This window comes from Centropristis striata, chromosome 3, assembly GCF_030273125.1.
Source record: "Centropristis striata isolate RG_2023a ecotype Rhode Island chromosome 3, C.striata_1.0, whole genome shotgun sequence".
NCBI lineage: Eukaryota > Metazoa > Chordata > Actinopteri > Perciformes > Serranidae > Centropristis > Centropristis striata.
The window spans coordinates 42675133-42689061 of record NC_081519.1 but is presented as its reverse complement, the minus strand read 5'-3'; the positions used below and the strand labels follow the sequence as shown (position 1 = coordinate 42689061).

General features: G+C 38.7%; 1 protein-coding gene across 2 annotated transcripts in view; it reads right to left on the bottom strand.

Moving 5' to 3' along the window:
• Window positions 1-13929, bottom strand: part of cacna2d2a (calcium channel, voltage-dependent, alpha 2/delta subunit 2a) — a 241092-nt gene that overhangs the window by 35269 nt on the left and 191894 nt on the right. For both annotated transcript variants that reach the window (XM_059328728.1, XM_059328729.1), the window contains exons 9-14: window positions 13397-13447; window positions 12386-12485; window positions 10761-10922; window positions 8091-8201; window positions 6616-6694; window positions 745-794 (exon numbers count right to left, since the gene is read on the bottom strand). In XM_059328728.1, the coding sequence (XP_059184711.1) occupies window positions 745-794; window positions 6616-6694; window positions 8091-8201; window positions 10761-10922; window positions 12386-12485; window positions 13397-13447 (553 nt within the window). The remainder of the gene's footprint in view (window positions 1-744; window positions 795-6615; window positions 6695-8090; window positions 8202-10760; window positions 10923-12385; window positions 12486-13396; window positions 13448-13929) is intronic.

Sequence of the window (13929 nt, the reverse complement as noted above, 5' to 3'; positions counted from 1 at the left end):
CTTGATTGAGCATGATAGTGTTTTGAAAGTAAAAAAAAGATTCAAAATCACATTTTATGTTGGACTAAAGGACAAAAAAAAGACACAAAATGACCAAAAAAAGACACAAAATGACAAAAAAAGAAACAAAATGACCAAAAAAAGACACAAAATGACTTACAAAGACATGAAAAGAATTCAAAAATGGACAAAATAGCCCAAGACTCCATAGAGTTAAGTTGTTAACCCATTTCTTGTTCCCTGAAAAAGGCCTTCTTGTATAATTCTTGTACATTATTTTTCAGTTTTGGTTAAGCTTACCTTTTTTTATTTACCTCTGGCAGTTCACCACTTACCTTTGTACCCTTTCAAGCTGTTCATTTGACTTGAACTGCTTGAATTTCAATAAAAAACTGGAAAAATTGGGGTGTTCTAAAACTTTTGACCGGTAGTGTAGGTTTTATTAATATGTGTTTTGAATGGATCACGTTTCTTGTCTGTTTAGGTATGCTGCTTCAACAGCGTCCATTAACATTCTCAAAGCGTATTTGTTGTGACTCTGACACTTCCTTCCCTGTAGTCGTCCAGCTGCTTCCTATTCTGTCCCTTTGTTATAGAATGCGTAAAAGCATATCTGCAATCTCTATAATTACCATCAAAGCAACCGAGAGGGAATAATTGACCAGCTTCTTGCTTGAAATTGCTTTTTTTTGCAGCTTCATAAAGGTGCATTCAGGAGCTTGTGCACACTCCGTGAGACTTTACCTGGGTGTTGATTCTGATGGCTCCGATCGATGGAATTTCAAAGTAGTAACCTGAAAATTAAGAGGAGAGAATCAATACGCTATTCCAACAGAAAGCTATGCATCCAGCCTGCATGTGTCATATTCTATCTACACTGTAAAAAAATGTTAGTAGAAATTACAGTAAAACACTGTCAAATTGCATCAGGAATGGGGCGTAAAATTAAAAATTGTGTATCACCGTAATAGGCACTTTTAATTACCGTAAATCAAGGAATAGCACAATTGTTACTTTTACTGTCATGAACTGTAGGAAACGCACAGTTTTGCTGTAAAAATATAACATTTTCATGTAAAGTTAATGGAGATTTGCCATGATGTGTGAATGAATCACACAATTACCTTAAAAATAATGAGAATATTCAGTCTAAATTAGTTTTTGCTGATATTTAAATTTACAGTAGAAAACCCCCTCACTGTATTTTTTTCTGGCAACCACAGCTGCCGGTAATTTACCGTAAATTTAACCCTACAAAGCCAAGTGTATCATATTTGATACATAAGTTTTTGAGACCTCTACATCATCAGTGTGATATTTTCTTTTCCTGAAAAACCTGATGAATACATGAATTGATGATTAAAAAAACTGAGCAACAAATTTCACAAAAATACCAGATGTAACAAAAATGATTTGCTGGTTCCACTGGTGGATCTGTCATTGCTGCGTGAAAACTTCATATCAGCAGATGTATGATGTTGTTTTATATGGAAAAACATATTTTGTATGTTTGAGGAAAATGTTAAAAGGAAAGTCAAAGTTTTATTTGGTTAAAAATATTAGGTTTTATATGATTATGTGAGTTCAAAGAAAAGCAAATTGTGAGCAAAAAATTGCACAAAAAGACCTGATGTATCAAATATGATCCAAATTAAATTCATATATGAAAATTGATATTGAATAAAAAAAAATGTTGGTTGCTGGTTCAACAAAAACTCCAGTTTTGAAAATTTAGAATTTTCTGGCAATTATGTCACGGTTCAGGCTTTATAGGGTTAACAGATTATTTTTTACAGTGTACATCTCCAAGGGTTAAACAGTCACAGTGTGCACAAAAGTGATCCATTTTCGCAGATTCAAGCCTAATCTCTTCCATGTTATGAGGTACATGTGATGCTGTCGTCTCCAGCTGATGATGTCGGCCATGACGGCGTGCTGGAGCTCTCGGCCATTGACCTCTCCACACTCGTGGTTGTGCTGCAGGATGTAAATGTGGAGGCTCATTGGGAATGCTGAGCCCCAGGCACTGCTGCTGATTAGGAATGGAGGAGAGTGACCGACTGGGTCAATAACCACGCCGCTCCCCAAGTTATTAAAGCCACGAGTGTTTATACAAAGAGCGGCGAAATGGAGACAGCGTCCCCAGAATGTTAAAAGGCTGAGATGACTCTCATTATTTTGATACATTATGCACTGAGCCACAGTGGTTTGTGTCGAGATTTGCCTTCTCTGTCTCATTCATTTGCACATTTGAGCATGCTGACACCGTGCACACACACATACACATACACAGCTTTGCAAACGCAACACACACACACACATTCACACACATGCAGGGCACAGCTATTTGTCATAGTTCTGTGCAGAGCAATAGTTTGTCCCAGTGCTTTTGGCGGCGTGCCAGAGAGGTGGCATCTGTGGGTGGAGGGCAAAGCTCAGTGAGAGGTGAAGAGAGGAAAATATAGGCTGTAAAAAGTAAAAAGTGAGACTGTAATTTAGGTCTCCTCTGCGCTGTGCAGCTTTACAACAGACGTCTGCTGTGTGAGGGGCAATTATGAATTTAATCAATAACCCATTTTCTATCTGAAAACTCATTTACATAATGCCTCTGTGCTATTAGAAGTCAGTTTTCCTCTAACATAATCCAACTAGGGTATAAAATAAATCACATCCATTGAGTTTAAAATATATCACGTCTTTTATGACTAACTACTTCTTTCTACATAAAGTAATTGAGTTGTAGGTTAAGCATAAAGTATATAAAGTGTATGTCAAGCATGAGAATGCATGTAGACCAGCATGCACGATGTTCTGTTAGTGTTGGGAAAAATATTGATTTATCGATACATTGATTCCGGATGTTTGCGATGGTTTCAATACACATTTTCTGCATAGATCAGTAGTTCTCAACGTCGTGACCCCCAATTTAACATGCATGTTGTCCGTGACCCCCGCTCACTGAACACAATCTCACACGCACAGTTAAGATCACCCTAAAAAGAAACAAAATGACCAAAAAAAGGAAACAAAATGAGCAAAAAAGACAAAAATTTACCACAAAATGAGCAAAAAAGACAAAAATTAGCAAAAAAGACACAAACTGACCAAAAAAAGACACAAAATGACCAAAAAAAGACACAAAATGACCAAAAACTACACACAATGACCAAAAAAAAGACACAAAATGACCAGAAAAGACACAAAATGAAAAAAAAAAGACATTAAGTGACCAAAAAGACTAAAACACGTGAACACTTTAACACAGTGGAGACAGAGCTGATTTGGCGACCCCCAGAAATCATCTCGCGACCCCAATTGGGGTCCCGACCCCAAGGTTGAGAATAGCTGCCATAGATGCCCCCTGGTGGCTGGCTGCAGTAAAGGTCATAACTCATGCGGCCTCCATGTTAGTGGATGGAAAATGGGCTAAACTTTAAAAAAATGCAGTTCGACTTGCATGCATATGGGAGACTCTGGTTTCAATGCTGGGAAGTGGAGATCATTTTAATTTTTCCATTTTGTCTTTTACGGCCTATGACCCTGACAGCTGTGCTTTATCGCTCTCTCTCGTCTCTACACTCGTAATGCTGTTCTCTGTTACTAGCCAAGAAAAAAATGACTTGTTGTCTTGTTATAGCCTTGTTATATATTTATCTTTTAACAAAAATCTAAAAGCTTATGCCCTCAATTTTCCCAGAAAAGGATATTTAACATTAGTACTGTATTCGGAGTCAGAAAGTGACAACACAACTTTCTATACGCCATTTAAACTGGTGTTTAAGTTTAAGTTTTTACCCAATAAACTTCTAACTATTCTGCTATAGAATAGAATAGAATATATCTTTATTGTCTGTTCAACAGAGCAGAAATTTGTCTTTCGACACGTTGATAAAAATTCATGCAAAACACACAACAATTACATAAAGTGAGATAAAACAACAACACTTTATTATTATGAAAGGCTACTTTGAATGTAAATGTTATTTTATTTTCCTATTTTAGAGCATTTTTGTAGAAGAATTGGGTTCGCAAATGCAGTATGTCACTTCTTTTATCCCTCATTTCACCTTTTTTTTTTCTTTTTTTGAAGATAACTCTCCTTTCTGTTTTGGATTTTGTTCCACTGTCAGAGTATGGAGGAATGGTTCCTTTGTCCTCAGAGTCACGGAGAGGTTACGTTCTTCCTAAATTGGGATTGAAGCTCAAGTGAGACAACAGCTAGCATCTCCAAGTGGCCTAGCTGCGTTAGCTCGTGCTGCTGTTTGCTGAATGTGTGCGTGTCATGGGTGAAGGGTTAGGGCCTGTGGAAGTGTCAGGGAGCTGCCTCTGCTGGAGTGAGATACCAAAGAGTAATAAGCACTGAAGATATGAGAGGACAGCTCCATTGAGGCTGGTTTGTCAACACTATTGTCTTATGTTGGCATAGACTTTAGTAGCATGGTAATCACTACAGTGGGGAACAGCGGAGAGCATGTTGGCTCAGAGGCGTAATCCTGGACTTTCCCCAGCCTGACAGGGAGATGGCATGCTAATCATGCTGCTTCCAGACTCCTCCTGCTAATTAATAACAAATTCTGGGGAGATACTTCTGAAGTACTTGGCTCCACTGGCAATAAGCTAATCAGCAGCAGCAGTTAGCCGAGGCTTCATACAGGCAGCTAACAGGCCTCGTAAAGGAGCAGCTTCAGATAAACTGCAACACTGAGAAACAATATTAAATCAAGGCACAAAAGAGAGAGGAAGACGTGGGCTATGGATTAAAAAATGTCCAAAACTGAGCACAGCAGCAGCAACAACAGTCTGAGTTAGCTTAGGAAGGAATGAGTCAAGATGAGATTCATGCAGACAAAGTAGCTAACAGGGCAGCAGCTGAATCATGGGGCTGTCAGACTGTCTGTCAGAGGCACAGCTGCCTGTTTGCTGGGTTATTTTAGGGACCGTGGCTGCTTTAAATTAATAAAATATTGATTTGAACATCTCGTGCAGGAAAACAGACACCTGGATGAATCTCAGTGATGGTAGATGGTTTGTAATGGGGCAGGAAGGTTGTTAATATTTCATTTTATTCTATTAATATTAACACAAAAGTGGCAGCAGCAAGCCAAAAAGCAGTGTTGTGATGCTCTTTTCTGGTTGGCTGAGAGGTGTGGTGCTCTGTTACACCTGTAATCACACCAAACAGTGATGTCACAAGGTGCTGGAGTACACCTGTGACCACAGACTGTATCAAAGAAGTGGACACAGACACTTTTTTTGGGCCAAAAGTGGCCATAGTTGTACTCGTGAGCCTTTGGAACAATTTACCTTTGCACATCAGGCAGGCCTCCTCACTGTCCGCTTTTAAAAGGAATCTTAAAAACCATTTTTATTCACTGGCTTTTAACTCAACATGAGCCTTTGTTCTGTTTTTATTTGTTTTTTTTTATTTGTTTTTATTTGTTCTTTGTGGTTTTTTAAAATTAAGATTAATTTTAAAATTGAGATTCATTTTAAAACCCAATTTTATTTATTGGTTTCTACCCAGCATGAGACTCGCTTTGTTTTAGTTGTTTTTGCTTGTTTTGTTTTTATTGTTGGTCTGTCCTGCCATGTACGGCACTTTGTATCAGCTAACGCTGTCTTAAAGGGCTCTATAAATAAAGTTGATTTGATTTGATTTGATATGATATAACTGAGAACCTGAGGACACTAAATCAAAAACAAGCTAACATTTAGTTGATTCAGACTGAAACTGGGCCTTGAATACTACTGCATAAATCTGCACTCTGCACATTTCTCCACTTAAATTTGCAGTTGTAAGTTGTATATAGTATATTATTCCTATTATTATTATTGTATATTTGTATATTGTTAATATGTCTTTTCTTAGATTGTTTATTTTTTATCTTTATCTTAATTGTGTGAAACTTTGCGGCTGTAACAAAGAAATTTCCCCACTGTGGGATTAATAAAGTCAAATCTGAAATCTGAATATTTACACATCACCTCCTGCACACTTCCTATATTTAATCATTCATCCATTATCCTTATCCGCACTCGTCACGGGGCAGACACATAGAGACAGACAATCATGCTGTCATTCACACCTACAGGTAATTTAGGGTCACCAATTAAACCTAAGTAAATTTATGATATTATTCGATGACCACGTCATTCACCAGAATGCCCCAAAAAAGCATTTTTACTGGTGTTTCCCTTCAGTCTGCATTGGTCCAATCATCTGTAAATAAACTATCAGGACCAATATGGACATAAGGAGGCAGATATCAAACCGAAAACCATACATTTATTCATATTTTCTGTTATTTTTTACATGCAAACAAGCTTTTGATACAAATGTCTTGTCCACATTCTGGTTGTTGTTTCTTTTGTTTGTTTGTTTTTGTTTTTTTGTTTGTTTGTATTTTATATTTGTACTTTCACCTAAGTGTTGCTCTATGGTATCTTATAAATTCCTGATTTTCAAGGAAGGACAATCTGAATGCTGGACAATAATTTAGTTGCAACTGATGCCTCCTTTGTTGTGAGAGCACTCTTATTTCTGTATATTTGTGTATTTTGGAAACATTTTGAAAACTCAATAAAGATAATCATGGCAAAAAAAAATCCACATACCTTTATTGGCACAAGCTATCCACTGCAAAGGCGTGACATCATAATTATGCTGGCCAACAGAGAAGGTGAACACCCGGACCTGGATATAGAAAAAGACAAATGGAGAGAGATAGAGAGGACAACAAACACAAATGAATCACACACAGTCACAGTCAACGCCAGAATAAAAATAGCCAAAAACAAACTTCCAGCCCAGACAGTTAAGAGAGCAGAACAAAACAACAGCAACCACCTTCTTGATAGCAATAAGGTCACTGTCATGTGACGACTACAATGCACAAATCTGGAGTATGATTAAATTAGCCTCCCAGTCAACTCTCACAAGTGTCTCCAACACCAGAGTGCAGTGAGAGAGTTGTCAAGATGCAGATTATTTGGGTGTGACAGCAGCCGTGGTGAGGGAACTGGATAGTAATGGATATAAGAATAAATATTGGTGGGCCTGTGAAGTGGGGGGAGAAGGAAGGGGTGGGAGTGACAGCAAGACTGGAACAAAGGCACAAACTGACTATCTATTGGCTGTAATTTGATAGGCTCTGATGATAAAGTGGCTAATTAGTCAGCAGGTCAGCAGCTATTAACACGAGCAGCAAAACAACAAAAGAGACAGAAGAGGAGAAGAAGAAAGAGAAACAGACAGAAAGAGAGATAGAAGGAGGAAAGGCCAGAGAGATGAATCACAAAGAGGAAAAAAAAAAAAATCAAAAATCAAAACAGCCACAATTGACATGCTGGAAAAGACGTATTCTCCTAACAGGCATCACTGCTGCCAGAAAGATGCTGGAAACCTCCACATACAGTTACCAAACTCAGGTATTTATATTTATTATTTATGTATATTGGATTAACACATGCATTGACATAACAAATATGGAGCTTTCAGTGTCAAGAATGCACGGTGCTGGAGCTGATACTATTCCAGCATGGCAAACAATGGCAGATAAGATCAAGGAATTGCTGTAATCAATATTTTTATTCGCATTACTTGAACATGGTTTCTCATGTCCTGTAAGAGTTTTATAGAGATCCAAGTTGGGGGGGTGGGGGTTCGTCGCCTGGTCCTTTTTTTATTTATTTTTTATTTTTTAATTTTCCCTATTTTTATTTTTTTCTATTTATTTCATTATTATTATTTTCAATTTGATTGTAATGTACCTTTTGATTTTATCGGACTGCTGTACTTGTTCTGTCTTTAAAAGCAATAAAAAAAGTTGTTCACAAAAAAAAAAATCAAAACAGCCAAAATGGACGTCAAAGAAAGCTTTGAGAGGACGCTCTGTGCACAGATTGGAGTGCTTGGCATGTCTGACAGCCTAACTAACACAAGAGCCTGTGCAATAATGAGGCAATGTCAGCAGAATGAGGAAGGAGAAGGAGAACGGGGGCTGCTGAGACAGTTTCTGGACATGCATGATCTGCTGGACTGGCAGAGCGATGCAGATGAATAGATAACAGCCTTATGGGGACAGACTCACCGTTTTGTTGGGCCAGTTGTACTTCTCAAAGATTTCCTGTGCACGATCCTCCCCGCCATCTGTAAACATCATTATCATCTTATTGCAGTTGGCCCTCGGGGCGCTGCTCTCCTGTGGCACATGAGGAGAGAGGAGCAGAGCAAGCGGTTAGGGGAATGTGCAGGAACGAGAGGGGAAGGTGATCCTGATCACACATCATTTAACCCTGGTGCCTCGTTAGGGTCATTTCCACTTTTTAATTTTTTAATCATTCCGGCTGTGTTAATGTGTGGGGCAGAAATTCTGGAAAGGGTGTAAGGTTGTTTTTTTTTTTTTAATTTTGGAAGTTTGACCTCAGCTGCAATAATAGGTCTATAATAAACTGCTGAGCCAAAATACAGACACTCAGACCGCTTAAGGCAGGGGTGTCAAACTCTGGCCCGTGGGCCAAATTTGGCCCGCAGTGTAATTTTATTTGGCCGCGAGGCAATACCAAATTATTATATTATTATTGTAAATTAATGACATTGATGTGTTTTTTATTTGAAATTTGATTTTGCATGTGTGCACTATTTAGTTATATATTGTATGTTTATAAGCGTTGCTGGTTCCATATTTAATGTTAAAGCAAAACATGTTTGGTATATATTAAAAGGTTTATTTGTTCAATGTTGGCCCGCGATTTTATTCAAGTTTTAAATTTTGGCCCATTTGCTCCTGATTATGTACAGTTTTAATTGTCGCCAATCTCTTTTTTGACCTAAATACCAAAATAAATGTATTGTCCCATATGTTAAATACGTTTGCAAGTACGTATATTGTTGTGTTTTGTGTTTTTTATTTAACAAAGATGGTTAACTTGGATTGAATTTCCAGTGTAAGCTGGATAAAGTTTACAATCTTTCATGGGAATCCTGGAAATTGGAGTCACTCTCGTATTAATTAACATCTTTAATGTAATTTAAGAGTGGTCTACTAATGTTTCATATAACAGCAGGGATTCAAAGTCCCTCCATACTGAGGTAAAACTATTATAATTGTCCAAATCATCATTTTCACATACTACACTTTGTTCCAATAAACCCATCTAAGCATATTTTCTTTACACATTTCCTCGTCGGTTCCTTCCTCGTATTATCATAATTTCAGGATTTCATTTAAAGTACACAACATTACTCTAGCGTTAAATTTGATTTCAGCGCTATACGCTCATAGCCAGACGGCAGTTTTTAGCATTCAGCTTTGATACAAACTCCCTCTGCCTGCCTGCACAGCTGCCATTGATATGCAGGCCAGTGGCATGTCAATCTGACAAGATTCTAATAAAGATAAATAATATTGCTACAATTACATATTTTTATTGTGCTTCTGCCACCAATCATGGGAGTGAGTCTGCCACAGACAGCGATTAAACGGGCCTTTTTATTTCTCATTCTGCTGGCAGTGTAAGGTGGGGGGGTGGGGGGGGGTGGGGGGGCAGCTGGCACTTGGCTCTATGCCTCCGAGCCCACCAGAGGAATATAAAGTGTCTGTGGCTGATCTCCTCTGGGCTGCGCTCATCAATCATCCCATCAGAGCCCATTAGGGTGGCAGCCTCTTAAAATACACAGCAGCATACGGAGCTGAGGCAGCACCTGTGTGGAGCGCACGTGGACGCCTGCTGCTGACAGGCCTCGCCGCCGCCGCGGCGCTGGCTGGCTGCTGCAAACGCTAGCGTCACTCCATCGCAGCAGCAGCTATTATCAGACGTACCTTCCACAATGACAGAACTCTGGAAATGTCTTATGCAAACCTGGATCGCTCAGTGTCAGCACCGTTTTATCATTGTTAATTCGTTTTTATTAACTGGGTTTGACGGGATGTATAATAACATGCTGGAGCTGGAGTACACTGTAAAAATGTTTGTAGAAATAACAGTAAACCACTGTCAAATACATCAGAAATAGGGCTTAAAATTAAAAATTGTATATCACCGTATTAGACACTTTTAACCCATTGAAGCCTGGAAAGCGGATACGTCGTTTTGTAGTATTTGTATAAGCTCTCAAATACTTGTTGAATTTCATTTCTATCTGCTACAGAGGCTGAAAAATATATTATTTAGTAGAAGCGTTGACACTCCTGTTGAATTTCCAGAAAAACTTCAGGTTTTAGGGGCTCATTTTGAAATCGCCCAGAGGTTTTACAGGCATTTTAGGCGTCAATGGGTTAATTACCGTAAATCAAAGAATAGCACAAAACTTTTACTTTTTTCTGTCATAAACTGTAGGAAACACACAGTTTTGCTGTAAAAATATAACATTTTCATGCAAAATTTATGGAGAAATACCATGATGCGTGAATGAATGACACAATTACCCTAAAAATAACGGGAATATTCAGTCTAAATTACAGTTTTTGCTGATATTTAGATAGATAGATAGATAGATAGATAGATAGATATACTTTATTTATCCCAAGCTGGGAAATTACATTAATTTACATTTAAATTTAGAATAGAAAATCCACTCACTGGAATTTTTACGGTGAAGTTCTGGCAACTACAGCTGCCGGTATTTTACCGTAAATTAAACAGATTTTTTTTTACAGTGTACAAAGTTCCAGCATGTTAGTGAAGTCTTTCTGGAGGCGCAGCAGGCCTCCACCACAGGCTAACATCCACCCTTCCCTGAAAGGCTGGTTGGCTCTTACATTGAGAAGCTGTTCGAAAGCAAATGTGAAGCCAGACTTGTAATCTGTGGTTCCTTTGGCTTGCATATTCATGACGGCCTCCTTGAAGATCTTCTTGTTCCGAACGTTGGCTTGGACCAGCGTCCTGAAGCACGGGACGACGGCGTCGGCCTTCTCATTGAACTAGAAGGGGAGACGCAGACAGAAATACCACAAAATGAGCAAATTAAAATCTGCGTCCGACTGCTGTAGGACTGGTGCATCCTTGTGTGTTTGTGTGTACGTGTGCGTGGTTCATGGCAGCAGGATGCAGACGTGGGTGTGTGCAGATGTAAGCTGCCCTGCTACTCTCTAGCTGGCAGTAAACACTGGTAATTACAACTTTCCACACAAAGAACAGGTGCACCTGAAACGCCACTGCAAACCACTGAACAGAAACCCAGCCAAGGTAATATCATCTGTCTCATCTCATCCACCAAATTAGCTTAAAACTGTGTGTGTGTGTGTGTGTGTGTGTGTGTGTGCAGGTTTGTGTGTGGTGTACCGGTGTGCCCGTAGCGTATATTTTGTACTTGTGTGCAGTGTCTGTGCATGATTGCAATATTAGCAGCAATGTCTGTAATAGCAGGTTTCAAATGCGATTTCTTCTTGAAGGTCAACTTCAAAATCTACTGACATTTTCAGGACAGATTGATGTAAAACATTATGTGCGAGCTGACATTTCTCATTGGTTTGTGTTGTATCATATTGAAATTGTCAGACAAAGAAATCAAACGCGCAAAAGTATTCAACATTCATCACTGTGTCGCTTTCTTAATATCACATCTCTAGTGTCTTAAAACCTTCAGATATATACATACGGTGGCTGTGAAACGGGATTAAGAAAAAAAAACAAGCTGGGTTACATCCACCGTCTAAAACGAATACAAAACAAAAAAGTCTTGTGAAATAAAGTCTGTACTGTTATGACTTATTATATCAGCATAAAAGAAGTGAGGCCTCAGTTTGTCATAAAGAAAAGTGCTGAAGCATGTAGACACCAGAGACGGTGTTTGATGATTACTTTCAGTTAATTTTTGGTTATTAATGTCTTTTGTGTTTGCAAATAATTTACAGCAAGCTTTAGTAAGCCCTCACTTTCTTTATAGGGGTGAAAATCAGATGCGTTTCCCACCCAGATTACTATGCTCATTTCTTGCTCTTAGAGCTGGGATTTAGAGGCATACAGTGGCTAAGAGCAATGGATTATGAAGGATTACTGAAGGAAGTCTCCAAACAGAGCCACCACACCGAGCATGTGGCTGTTTGTGTGTATGTGCCTGTTATCTGCCCTGAAATATAGGATGAAGTTAATGTTTCCCTGAACATTAGCTCTAATAGAAAACTTGGTAATCAGCAGAGAAAGAGACGGGCAGAGTCCCACATGGACAACGTGGTGCAGGGAAAGTAAATACAGCATAATGAGAGAAGTGCAGTGTTTCCAGTGCAAGCAAACAACTGGGAGCAGTATGAACACACTGTGCTGATCATTGACTCCCTGCTTGATTACCACCCGCTTAATGAATACAACAAATATTTGTGTTATTGGTGCTTTCACAAGAGATTTGTATCATTAATGGCGAATCATGATGCAAGCTTCTACTCACCCTGGCCACGTTCACATAGTCGTCGTCTGATAGAGTGTCCAGCATCTCATTCACAGAGGTTTTCATCAGCTTCAGAGTGAGTCCGCTCACACTTCCACTCCTGCAGAAACCATGCAATAAAGCTCATATAGGTTAGTTTTAAGAAGACAGGTCCTAATCCTGCTTGCACAGGATTTTTAACAGTTTCGTCCTCTCGCTAACTCATGTTTTTTTCATGGCACACATTCAAAATCACATCTGTATGTGTAAAGTGGTGATATAAATGCAAGTGGACTTCACTTCCACTCCTGCAGAAACCATGCAATAAAGCTCATATAGGTTAGTTAGAAGACGGGATTGCTCCACACACCTTTCTTAAATAATGAATATCAAAGTTTCTATTTATAATTAATTCATGGCTTTTGTTTGTCTTACTTATTTTTATTTTCTCTACTGTCAACACGTTTTTAGAAATGTTTGCTCCTGATTATGTACAGTTTTAATTGTCACCAATCTCTTTTTTGACAAATACCTAAATACCGAAATAAATGTATTGTCCCATTTGTTAATATCAGTTTGCAAGTACGTATATTGTTGTGTTTTGTGTTTTTTATTTAACAAAGATGGTTAACTTGGGCAATTTCCAGTGTAAGCTGGATAAAGTTTACAATCTTTCATGGGAATCCTGGAAATTGGAGTCACTCTCGTATTAATTAACATCTTTATTGTTTAAGAGTGGTCTACTAATGTATCATATAACGAGCAGATGGAGTTATAAGAAGACAGGTCCTAATCCTGCTTGCAGTTTAACAGTTTCGTCCTCTCGCTAACTCGTGTTTTTTTCATGGCACACATTCAAAATCACATCTGTATGTGTCAAGTGGTGATATAAATGCAAGTGGACTTCAATTAAGGTGAGAAAATGAGCAGCCCTGCTTTAACTTTGGGCTTTTCTCAGACCAACAGGTGGCACTAGCGCCCTTTGAAGGAGTCGGGGGGAAATGTTGAAGGAGCAGGCAGTGAGATACTCACACATCCACAATGATGACCATGTCCTTTGGAGACGATGCACCTTGGATATACCTGTACAAAAGGCACAAAAAAATGGACTTTAATTTGTTCCCGTAATCTTTGAGAATTGCACTAAAGAAAGGAGCCAAAGTCACAATGAGCTGAGCCATGATAATGTGGAGCGACCACGGCTGAGCCCACTTAAGCCACAGAATACTGAAAAGGCTTATGTGCTTAGAAGAGTTAATAAGTTGTGTTATATACTTCAGTGTTGGCTGCAGCTACTGTCGGCTGACTTCAACAGAGATACTCCTCTTTACTGAATAACAATGCCTCCTCTAAATAATTACTGCATAAGCCAAAGTAATTGCTAGTTTATGGTCTAAGTATATAATAACACATTCAGTAAAAGTGGTCTGCACTGAGCTGCACAACCTCCTAAGCACACAAGCCATCACTGTAAAGCCTATTACTGGCTCCAAAAGGTGCAAAACAGAAGATTCACACCATTGTTCATCAGCAGTTACTGTTTTTTAGGGCGGAAATTTTGTATA